This window comes from Astatotilapia calliptera, chromosome 7, assembly GCF_900246225.1.
Source record: "Astatotilapia calliptera chromosome 7, fAstCal1.2, whole genome shotgun sequence".
NCBI classification, from domain to species: Eukaryota; Metazoa; Chordata; class Actinopteri; order Cichliformes; family Cichlidae; genus Astatotilapia; species Astatotilapia calliptera.
In genome coordinates, this window is record NC_039308.1 from 22,532,778 (window position 1) to 22,545,224 (window position 12,447).

The following is a 12,447-nucleotide window of genomic DNA, read 5'->3' on the forward strand; positions in this document are numbered from 1 at the left end:
ATATGGCTTGTTGTCTGTAAGTGAATGATTGAATAATCAGTTTATAACCTTTAGTGGCTCATTCTCCAGGTGTGTCATTCAAGCCTGGAGCGGATATATACTGTGAAAAAAGGGAAATGAATAAATTACATCTGATAGATAGTTATAGTGCATGTGGAAAAGCAGAAGAGCTCATAATGACTTCTCCGTAGAAGTCTTGCACTTTGCTGTGGAATATTTTTTTTCTCTCCCCGTTCTTTATTTTCACACCCCTTTCCACCCCCACACTCTTCTGTACACTCTATTTCTGACACAACAGCGATGAGTAATGAATGGTTTTGCTTTGCAGTGGTTCTTAACAAGTGAGAGGATTGTATACAGTGTGTTCTGTCTATTGGGCTAATTAGTGTTTTGCTGGCACACCCAGGCAGAAACATCACACTCAGTGGCTACTCCTACATTGCTGCTATAACCAGGTCTTCAGCCAGTAATGTTTGCTAGTGGGAGAAGAAGTGACAGTGGAGGCGCACCGAAGCTGCACTCTTATTTGAAAGCTGGGTGGTTTAAAGGACGTAGGCCACCTGGGTAGTCATTCAAAATAGAGCTATGCCTCACTGAGAGCAAAACTAATGGTGCACCGAGGGGCTACAGCTCCATTTATTAAGTTTTGATTTTAGACATTCAGGCTAAGGTCGTGGAGTTACATGTAAAATAAAATAACGCAACATATCAATGCATTTAGCAGCTATAAAACACTGTAAAGGTTTACCTTATGAACTCCATGAGATCTCAATATGTCAGTCTTGTTTAGCGCTCATGTCTGCTGACCCCAAGTGGTCGTGCTAAAAAAACAAATTATGTTGGATGCATGGATGAGTGGATGGATGGATAGATGTTTCAATGATGGATGGATAAGTGGGTGGTTGGATGGATGGATGGATGTACAAAAGCAGAAATTAAACATCAGGTATGTTCCTTCCTGGAGAACTGCATCTTTAGTGGAGACTTCACGTGTTGAGTAGATTCTCACCGATTCTGTGAAGAATACTGCTGTCTGTTTTATCACATCAAATTCCACTCATTATTCTTTAGCTGCTTATCTTACTCTATCAAAATTAGGGGCTGTAGCCTATCTGAGGGGAGTACACCCTTCAGTCCCTCCTTGTGATGAGACTCCATCTTCAAAGCTCATGAACCTTTCCAATATAAAACAAGGTGTAACTTTTCTTGACTTTATTAAAGCTTTTCATGAGTAAAACTGCAGAAAAGCATAAACCCATACTAACATTACTGTGACTCCACTTTGTGTAAAGCCCTAACACTGACAGGAATGCAAAAGGATATAGAGTCACTCCATACCAAAATCAGTTATTTGGCTTCAGTTAAATTTGACCAAACTTAAAATGTCATTGTACCAACATTTAAAACACAATAACTGAGAATACTCACGGACAGTTTCCAAGGCAACAACATAAACCCATCATCCATAGCAGAACAAGCTAGTCACACCATGTGCTCTGCCATGCCCCACTACCACTGACTGCACTTTCTTAATGCCATAAGGTGGCACTGTGGTTCACGAAACTTCTCAAACATTTGCATGCTTTGATACCAAGAGCAGCTCAGCATGAGCTCATCCTCCAGTGTTTACCAGTGCAACAAACTTTTGGTTCTCAATGTCTAATACTCTGCCCCAAACAACTTATTGCGTAAAAAACCTTCCATGAACTCTTTATTTTTCAGTAATAATGGGAACAAACGTTAGTATACAAACCTAGCTTTTTGTGTTTGCATCTTCATGTGACATTATCACGGTGTGGTTTATAAATACGTTTTCTGCGATTTTCATTTAAAAATGAACTAAAGGGTTCTGGTATAATTCATCTGATTGAACAGGTAACCCATGTACTTTAAAGCAGTTGCTGAGGCCTTGGTTCAAATCTGCTCCAAGGCCATTTACTGCATGCCTTTGGCCTGCTGTACCGTCTTCTCTCCTCTATCTGTCTTAAGTAAAGGCTAAAAAATACATTAAATTAATCAAAAACTGACCAATTCACCATTTCATTTGTTCCATGCAAATTTCTACAAGCTACATTTCTTGAACAAATTTGTCTTTCCAGTGGAATAACCCAGCATTTTATATTTGCACGAGATTTGCAAACTTCAGATGATCCCACCTCTGAAATAATTTAGTCTAGTCCGTGCACAAGAAGTCAATGGACTTTTATTGGCTTCAATGTCTTTAATTTTCTTAATCGATCCGTATTATTTGTGTAAATACAATTCAGTATGTTGATCTGTGAATATCGATGTGATTTTTCTTTGTTAACCTCATGCTTTAGACTTTGTCCCTTCTCGTTCATCTTAAATCTTCCTTTCTTCAAGCCAAAGTCACTTGTTTGTAACATTTTCCCCCCAATCGTCCATCTTTCTTCTTTCTTGTCCGTCCTTGCCTCTCGGTGATGATGTATTAGATATATTTTGGAACACTAGTGACTGCCCTCCTGGATGTGCACCTGCTCTCCTTCTCACTCATCTGTCTTTCTCCTCTTTGTCTTACCATCTCTCATTTACCTGTCCCCCTCCATTCCTAGTTCTACGTGCCCACCCTACACTCACTTTCCCTCTCTCGCTCACTCTCTCACTGTGTGTCACTTGGCTGTCTTCAGCCAGACAGGCTTTTTCTTTATGGCAGCTGACATGTGGCAATTTCCTTTCGTTAATGACAAGAAATGTGCCAATTACCTCTCCGGATGTTTTACTGCCAATCAGACGCTAACGAGCTGTGAGCGTGAGCATTTGGATGTGTGTGTATAACTTTGTGTATCTGTGTTTATGTCTTTTGAATCTGTTGGCATGAAAGAAACCTGAACAAGTTCAATGTGACATGAAGTTTTCTGCACATATGCAATTAGTATGCAGACTGTGTAGCTTAGTTCCTTTAAAGACTGGTACTAGATTAGATCATACAGAAGTATGCCGTGCTGTGATTGGGATTCTGTTCAGTTCAGGTTTATCTATATAACGCCAATTCACAACAGTAGTTGCCTCAAGGCACTGTATTATTGTAAGGTAAAGAACCTATAATGATACAGAGAAATCTCCAACAATCAGATGACACCCTATGAGCAAGAACTTGTCACCAGTGGGAAGGAAAAGAGGGACACAGGACAAAAGATGCACTGTTGAGCTGAGCCAGAGATTAATAATAACTAATGATATACATATAAACAAACACATAGTAAGTGAAAAAAGGTGAGTGAAGGAGAAACACCCAGTGCATGATGAGAAGCCCCCAGCAGCCTACGCCTATTGTAACATAACTGAGGAAGGATTCAGGGTCACCTGATACGCCACACTTATTACACCACATATGCATAAACAGACAGTCTGCAAAGAAGAGTCTGTAAAAACACTTCCACCTGAAAAAGCACAGGTCATGCTAAAAGTATTCTTTCACGACATATACAACTTACACACAATATTACACAATACACACTATACATATACATACACAATATTACCGTTTTTGATGCTTGCATGTTGCACTTTGAATTTTACAAAATTTATGTGTGTGTGTGTGTGTGTGTGTGTGTGTGTGTGTGTGTGTGTGTGTGTGTGTGTGTGTGTGTGTGTGTGTGTGTGTATGAATTTCAGTGGCCCTAATCTTCTTCTGCAACATGTAGCTTTACCTGTTCAAAGTACGTTTCAAATTAACGGAGCATATGTGATATTGTACAAAGAAACCCTATCACATGAAGGAACATGCCAAAAAATAATGGTTTCATCCTTTAAATGTGCAAATTTGCTGCTTTTACTTTTAAGAAGTTTGATAATAAAACCTGCTTAAGCTACCTGTCAGCAGCAAACCTCAATTAAAAAAAACCCAAAAAACCAACAACATTAAACATGCATTTTCAGCCAAGTCTAAAACTTTTGTGATCGTTTCGAATGTCCGGAGCATTATCAGTTGCCTGACAAAGAAACCATCAGTCACAGCCCTGTAGCCAAACAACCTTTTATAAATGAGTCCTAAATATAGTCAGTACAAAATAATCGGTGAACCATTGCTCAGTTTAGCTCTCTCACACGTTTCCCCCTTTTGACATGAGTTTCTACCACTTTATATTTCTTGTCACTCTGTCTCCCTCCCACCCCTCCATCTGCACTGAAAAGTGCTTTTGTTCAATTTTTAATTACCTTCTCATATAAAAGTGCTCTTGACATCTGAACACAGCAAATTTGAAGAGGCAGCCTCTGTGATTGGTGCAAAATTGGATAACCACCTCTTTGTATCAACTGTCAATCTCTATTCTAAGAAGAGACCTTTCACTTTTTAATTCCCTGTGCCCAACACACACTGATGCAGGCACCAAAAGAGAAAATATTTATGTCAAAAACAACAACAACAACGAAAAAAAAAAAACAGCCATTGTTTCTCCTGTTTGCATCATTAGATTGTTTGCTTTTGGTATTGCTTGTGTGTGGGAACAAAAGACAAAAAGTGGCAATCAGATCACTGTCAAATCTTTGTTCTCTGAACATAGGGGTCCTTCTTTCTGGTAGTGCTCGAAATGTTTTATTCATTATTAAAGACTGAGGGTGACACACACATGTACAGAAAATGTATGGGACCCGTACTCAGTAACTCTCCTGATGCCTGCACTTAAATTAGTCAGTTCTACATATATAAATATACGTAGAATTCTATACATATGTATAGAATATAAACCTTCTTGTTATATTTTTACAGTTACAGTTTGTTATTGCCTTCTTTGTAGTGAAATCGTGGTAATGTACACAGCATATGTGACTTAGTTGTGTCGGTATAAAATAAGAGAAACTTTGTAGAAGATGTCTGACTGACACCTGAGCTGCTGTCAAAATAATTTAAAGAAGACAGCTCAATAGCAGGAAACAACTAACTATAAACACTCACCAGCCACTTGATTAGGTACACCTTGCTAGTACCAGATTGGACCCCTTTTTACCCTCAATCTGTCCTAATTCTTGCACAGTTCCTGCAGATTCAGCAGCTGTACATCCATGATGTAAATCTGCTGTTCTACCACATTGAAAAGGTGATCTATTGGATTGAGATCTGGTGATTGTAAAGGACATTTGAATAGAGTGAACACATGAATGGATCTGAATGACATGATGTGTTACTCTGCTGGATAAGTGTGTGTGTGTGTGCGTGTGTATATGTATATGTAAACTCTGTTTTTATTAATGATCTAGACAGAAGTCTAATGAACTAGGTTAACATAAAACATTTCTTTTTGCATGAGTTCCTTGCAGAAATTATTATTTTTTAAATAATGATGTATCTGTGAATGATCTATCTCCTATATATTGCAATATACAGTCTGTCATGCTGCACTTTGTTCTCAAGGGAGAGAAATGTTTAGTTATATTTAATAGACGGCAAGTGATGGAACTGCGTCCCTCGTGGCTCTGTGAGATTGATTCGACTGATACGTGTTTATAGAGGAAGAAATTCATAAGCACCAAATGAACAGTGAATATACATTAAGCTTACAGTGGTTCACTGAAATGCTCAGTTGATATTGTGTTTTAAACCCCGTCTTTTTTCCGATGTAAGTGTGTGATGGGGATAAGTGCCTGTTGATGTGTTGTATGCAACAATTTGGGACTTGTTTACTGAGAATTAACTGTGAAAGGAAGTATTTAAAGTCTGTATTTTAAGATAAGATAAACTTTACATAGCAAAAACTAGAAAAAGAAAGAGCAGGTAGTCTTGCTGAGGTGCGATGCCGGTGATGCTGATATCCCAGTGCATGTCATAGTGGGTCTGTATTCTCTTTTGAGAAACTCCTAACAATGCCGGTCTTACAACAATGGCCAGTGTATTCTACGTTTTCACAGCACAAAATGCTGTTTCTGTGTTGTTGCCTAAGAAATTCAAAAACAACAGTGACTGTTTTGTCTTGGCCAGTCTCATATCAGGTTATTGCCCTACTTTTTGCGATATTCTATCTCTCATGAGAAAGCCCCTTTATAAACATCCTGCTTATCTTTCTCTGTAGTCCTCCTTGGTGTCTTATCTCTTATCAGGCCCTGTTACTCATGGGCTATCACAATGCACAGGAAGTTAGCTGTTTGCCAGGCCTCTTCATCACTGGACAGTTTCTTTGAAGAAAACCAGAGAACCAGGAAATATTTTGAATCAAACTGGCTGCGGACTGTGAGGCGGCACATGTTTTTCTTTTCTCTCTTCTTGAAGAGAGAAAAGGGATCTCGGTGAATTACAGCAAATAAAGCCTCCAAATGATCTTCTGTTCCGCGATAGTGCCTGGAGTGCAATATCAGTTTCATTTGGAAAAATGAAACTCAAAAGAAAAGGTCAGAGAGCTTCTCAGCCTGAGGAATTCTGGAGAGTTTTCTTGTCTCTGTTGTCTGACAGCTTTAAGCTTTGTTCTAGGGGGAGAATAAAAAGAGCATGATAGCTATTGACTTTTTGTAGCAGGACCTCAGAGTAAACATAGTAATCCTGGCACTCACAGTTATTTGAGAGGTTAGACAGAAACTACACAAAAACCATCACTGTTTAAACACTTCACTTTGATTTTTGGTACAATTTAATGAGGTCAAACTGTCTTATATCTCCTTTCACATCCTCCTTTTTTTTAAAAAAAAAAAATGCATTTCTGTTGCCTCCAAGCTCGCAGTTTTCTTTCTCACTTTCACATTCCTGATTTCCTTTGTTTGGTTTTTTTTGTAGGTGGAGTGGCTTAAGAACGAGGAGGTTATCGACCCTGCAGACGACAGAAACTTCTACATCACCATCGACCACAACCTCATTATTAAACAGGCTCGCCTCTCTGACACGGCCAACTACACCTGTGTGGCAAAGAACATTGTGGCGAAAAGACGCAGCACAACTGCCACAGTTATTGTCTATGGTAACCTACAGTCTTACCTTTCTACACGTTAATACAATTCGATTCAAAGTAGTTTACATGTGTCTGACCAGCTCATTGTTCTTACCAACCACACGGCTGATTAGTAAAGTGAGACACCGGTGTTGAGGAAACTTCCTTTATGAAGTTCAGCTCGGCTCAAAGTAAAAACAAATTTCAAAGTCACTCTGCATACTTTAAATCTCCCCCTCTCTCTCTCATGCAGCGTGTAACATTCACTCATTTTGTTCCTGCCAGAAGGTGTGCAAGGAATGGAAGATTTGTTTTTTTTCTCTTTTTTGATCTGCAGAGGTGCTGATGTGGCTGAGCTGTACTTAAAGAGACCCCTGCTGTGGTTTCACGCAGCCTCGCGCACTGTCTCTCTAACATCAGCTAACATGACTGTTATTGCACAGCACGGTTCTGACGTTAAACTTCAACAGCTGCTGGAGGCTACTTAAGACAGAACAAATGACACGTGAAGCAAATGTTCCTTTGAACCTCAGACATTGTTCTTTTTTTCTGTAGAAATGACTACTGGCTTGATAGCTCATTTAACTGAGGCCAGCAGAGTTCATCCTGTGCTTGATAGAACTTTTCATGGCTTTGCCAATTTAACTCTAAAAGGGAATAATAAAACAACTGCCCTCTTTCAGGTGCAGAAGTGCTTACAGATTTTATTCACTTTGCACGAACAGTGTAATGCATATTTCTAAATGAAGGTGGCGTATAAATACAGATGTGCATATAGTGCACATACCATAAAGGTGACCAGATGTCTGATACCATTATCAGAGTTTAGCTTCAAAGCCAGAATTTTCTCATCCTGTTCCCTTATCTCTTCCCTGGACTTACTGCATGGTTAGTATTATAATAGGAAGGCAGTGAGACAAGTGTCTCCTCAAGAATTTCATGTTACTAGCAGAGTATATTAGAGCCAAGTGTCAAAAAAGCACTTTGATGTCAGCCTGTCCTTTTCCTTTCCAAAGAGGACTACACAAGCATTCGTGTATACCCTGATTTCCTAAAAAGGCTGGGACTCTGTCTTAAGTGTGAAAGAGATTGCACTGACCTATAAATCAGTTAAACACTATATTCATCTAAAAGAAAAAGCTGAACATGTCAAAATATCGGATAGGCCAACAAAAAACAGTTGTTTAATGCTGCTAAAAAGAGAATCAGGACCCCCTGGAGTAACCTCTTACAATCTGTTCAGTTAATCTGCAGTGTTTCAGTTTGGGGATTGTATCATTTGTTGTATATACTGTAATATCATTAAAGGATTCAGAGAATTTGGATAAATCTCAGCACACCAGGGTAAAGTCTGCAAATTGTTATCGAATGGCTGTGTCCTTTGGCTGCTCATGTGGCACCAGATATGATTCTGTAGTGGAAAAGTGGAAAACACAGCTTGAGTTCAGAAACACTTCTGAAAACCTCTGCAAATAAAAACAAATGGTATAAAAATAAGATCCAGAAACGCTGCAGATTTCTCTCTGCCTCATCCTGTGGGCGATGAGCTGAAGGTGAGAAGGATGGTGGTCTTGTGGCCGGTGCACAGCTTAAGAGTATCAGTATCAGAAATGGTATGGGGGGAACATTAGTGCACATGGTATATGTGACCTGCATTGTTGATGCTAAACAGTATGTACATGTTTTGGATATGGGTCTGTAGTAAGTCTGTAGTCCAGGTGCTAAACTGGCCTGCCTTTGGTTCAGACCTGTTGGAAACATTTGGTTCAATGTGAAACAAAAATAGTTTTGCAAATCTTTTGCATTTTACACAGTCGTTCAGCTGTTTTGGAAATAAGTCTCTTTTGGAAAGGGGAAGCATAAGTTGACAGTGCTATTGTACAATATTACTGTACATGAAAGTATACACATTTCCCTGCAAAGAAGTGTGAGAAAACCTAGAGAATAAGGGCTATGCCTAATACTAGTGATATATAAATTAGAAGGAAAGGGAGCATGTTTATATCCCAGAGGTTTCCAGCAAAATCCCAGACAAAGATACTAGAAACAGTAAGTTGATAAGAAGAAAATGGCAGGGAGAGAAGAAGAAAAGAGGCGCGAAAGACAGAAGATAGAGCCTTTATTCATGGAGGAGACAAAGCAGACAGTAAATAAATGTGGGTCTTCCCCCAGAGTCCAATATTTTGGGCTTCACTCATAAGCATGTCACATTTGAAGGTCTGAGACTCCAAGGGGCCTGGTTCCACCATCTGAAATGCCACAGACTTGTTCTCAGCCACAAGCCCTGATGTCACTCCGCGCTGGATTTAGTCGCTGACAGAGATGGATGAGAGAGGGAAGAGAGGCATTAGAGGGAATCAGTGAATGGAAAATGCAGCAGTCTGACCAGAATTTACTGTCTGTCTGCAGTGCAAAGTAATTGCCCGATAGTTTAAGGTCAAAATGCAAAACAAAATGAACAATATTGGTACATTATATAGTAGGCAAATCACTTGAACCTCTGAGCTGGGCTTTCTTAGACAGTCAAATTAATGAGCTGGTCACTGAAAACAAACATGCAGAGTTTTTAATTTCATGGGTTTAGTTCTTTCACTCTAATTCACACACATTTGTGTTTTATTTTATTATTCAATTTAACAGTTTCACAGACCATAATCAAGTTATACTTAACATGTTTTACCACCGTGTGTTTCCAGTGAATGGTGGATGGTCGACATGGACAGAGTGGTCAGTGTGTAACAGCCGCTGTGGCCGTGGTTACCAGAAACGCACACGGAGCTGTACTAACCCAGCGCCACTCAATGGCGGTGCCATCTGTGAAGGGCAAGGCATCCAGAAGCTACCGTGTAATCCTCTCTGCCCAGGTATTAAAATGATAACACGCCCATGTGTACGTGGGCGTGTTGAGTTCAGGTGCACATAAACGAAATGCATTCAATTTGATGCGACTCTGTACGTTTGCACAAATTCCGCCCAGTTCGTGCGTCCACCGCACCCACTCCACCTGCTCGCGCGCTAAATTCATCTTCATCTTCTCATTTGTCATCTCGTTCGCTCGACCCTCATCTGTCCTGTCTGTTATGTGATAGTGGATGGCCTGTGGACAGAGTGGAGTAAGTGGTCCACCTGTGGGACAGAGTGCACCCACTGGAGGAGGAGAGAATGCAGCGACCCAGCACCCAAAAACGGGGGAAAGGACTGTGAGGGCATGGTGCTCCAGTCTAAGAACTGCACCGATGGGCTGTGCATGCAGAGTGAGTACCCGATTAATCCTCTGCGACTGTCTGACCTGCCAACAAAAGAAATCTCTTCACCCTTTGACCGGGACTTTCACTGTGCTCTTTCATCACTGCGCGCTGTGTTTCACATCCTCACATAACACGCTCACCCTGTCCTCACCCAGTCTGTTTCACTTCGCTCATACATAAACAATAAGACAAGCCGAAACGCCTCTCTGTCCTCTGCACTTGATCTGTTTCTCTTTATTTTTATGTACACAACAGACAAAAGCGTTTTTGATCAAAGCAACATAAAATCAAAAACCACCACACGTCTTCCTGTGTCAGTTCTAGTGCAAGCATAAGTACACGTTTAAAAAAAAAAAGTACTTGGCCGCAAGAGGAAGCAATCTAACTAATTATCCTTGTCATAAGCTAAGAATTTGGGAGGTATATTTGAAAATAATAAGTCATTATGCACTAATTACACAAAGGGGAGGGGGCACAACGACTAAACTGCTTTGATTACTACCTTTACTGAAAAACTCTGGATTCCTGCGTCCAACGATAGGAAACACAAGGCCACAAAGTAGCACGTGTTTGGACTCGCCCTCTTTTCCGAGCTGGCCTTTATGTTCACTGTAAAGTGAACAAATACATATCATTTGGTATTACAATAACTTAAAAAAAAACACAAAAGACATCCAGATGCACCAGCATTTTTTTTCTTTGCTTTTACTTTGTCTTTCAAGTAGCAAACTAAAGCCAGTTTGTGGTGCAGCCAGATATTTTTCTGCAGGCAGAGAATTGTTTTCTTCTCCTCTTTGTTCCAGTGAAGTTAAAAACAGCCACGCACTCGAGTGAAGCCAACAATCCTGCTTCCTCTGCCTTATAACACATTCACAGATTAGAATCGAGCCGCAGTTGCTTTGATGCACGTTTGTGTGTATGTGTTTGCATGCGTGCCGCAGTATTATGTTGTTACAGGGTGAAACACCTACATCCTAAAACATCAAAACTAAACCAAAAGTGCTAGTAGTGATTCTGTGCCTTTAATAAAAAGAGAGAGTCTGTGAAAGGGAGAGAGCATCGCAGAGTAAGTGAATTAAACTCTGTGTCTAGTTGCATAAAATTCCTATTTAATAAACATCTCTGTAGGTGTAGGACCCAATCGCTGTCACAAATGCCTCTGTCGTGTGTATAACCTATTACAGATGGTGATGTGACACTAATAATATAACAGCAGCTCAGCTGCTAGATGTATAAAATTTGAGACAGCTAGCGACTGCTGTGTGCAGCAGATCTGAGTTTTTGCTGCACCATAAGGTTGTAAACTGCTACCTGTTGATGTGGTGTAGCGTAGGTTACATCTTCAGATGCAGATGGCTGGTGGATCTGTATGCCTCTGAAGTAGATGCCTGCCGTCACACGCATGTTCTATATGTGCTAAGGACGGTGTTCAGGAAACGTTTTAACATCAGAGAGAGGTTGCATTAGCTCATTACGAGAGGGAGCACATATGTAAACGGCATATAGAAGCACGAGAGAGAGAGAGAGAGAAAAAAAATCAATAAGAAGGCCGTGACAGATGTGCTGTTATTTGTCTCTCTTCGTCTTGTTTTATTTCCCTCTGCAACACAACATATGTTCACCCCACACTTCCCTGCCCTTCTGTACACCCTTTGCAACTCAGCCTACACCAAAAGCATTAGTTCTTGGTAGATTGATGGCTAGTTTTCAGAGAATATAAAGCCATAATGATATAGATTTAGGATCATTTCAGAGATTGATTTTCTTTCTTTTCTTTTTTTTGGGGAAGCTAAAAGGGTGAAGCCACTTATGTCAATGCTAATGACCATTTCCACAAGCATTTAGGAGAACGGCCCATTATCTGAAAGCTCATGTTATGGCAAATATGATTGGGAATGGAAGTTGTGTGCAATCTGAACTCACCTTGGACCGCTGGTCTGCTCCCTCTAGTGCAGGGCCGTGATCTGAGCAAACACGTGTCTGTGGATTCCATTGCAGCTTGATCTTATTTTCTGTTGTTTGAATTTATTTAAATCATTTCAATTGCAGTCCATCACCAAAATCCACCGAAGGAATTTGATAGACCAGACCTTGAAATAGAACGTGGTGCTCAGCTCCATCACTGCCTCCTGCAGAAATACAACTGACTCGCATCAAAAAGAGTTGTTATAATTAACTTTGCAGCTTGTTTATCACATTTAGACTGTCAGGGAGTTTTCTGGGTGGGAGGGGTTGGATTTAACAAAGTTATGTGTCTTTAAATTGATCTAGAAAGGTTGCACTCTGCGTGTTTAGAGAGAAGTTCCCAACTCTTACACATGTAG

At 40.2% G+C, this 12,447-nt stretch overlaps 1 protein-coding gene across 3 annotated transcripts in view; it reads left to right on the forward strand.

Moving 5' to 3' along the window:
* The window catches only part of unc5cb (unc-5 netrin receptor Cb), a 125,832-nt gene that overhangs the window by 88,499 nt on the left and 24,886 nt on the right, over window positions 1–12,447 (forward strand). For 2 of the 3 annotated variants that reach the window (XM_026173823.1, XM_026173824.1), the window contains exons 5-7: window positions 6,725–6,905; window positions 9,572–9,739; window positions 9,965–10,129. In XM_026173823.1, coding sequence (XP_026029608.1) covers window positions 6,725–6,905; window positions 9,572–9,739; window positions 9,965–10,129 — 514 coding nt within the window. The remainder of the gene's footprint in view (window positions 1–6,724; window positions 6,906–9,571; window positions 9,740–9,964; window positions 10,130–12,447) is intronic. The other variant, XM_026173825.1, reaches the window with a different exon arrangement.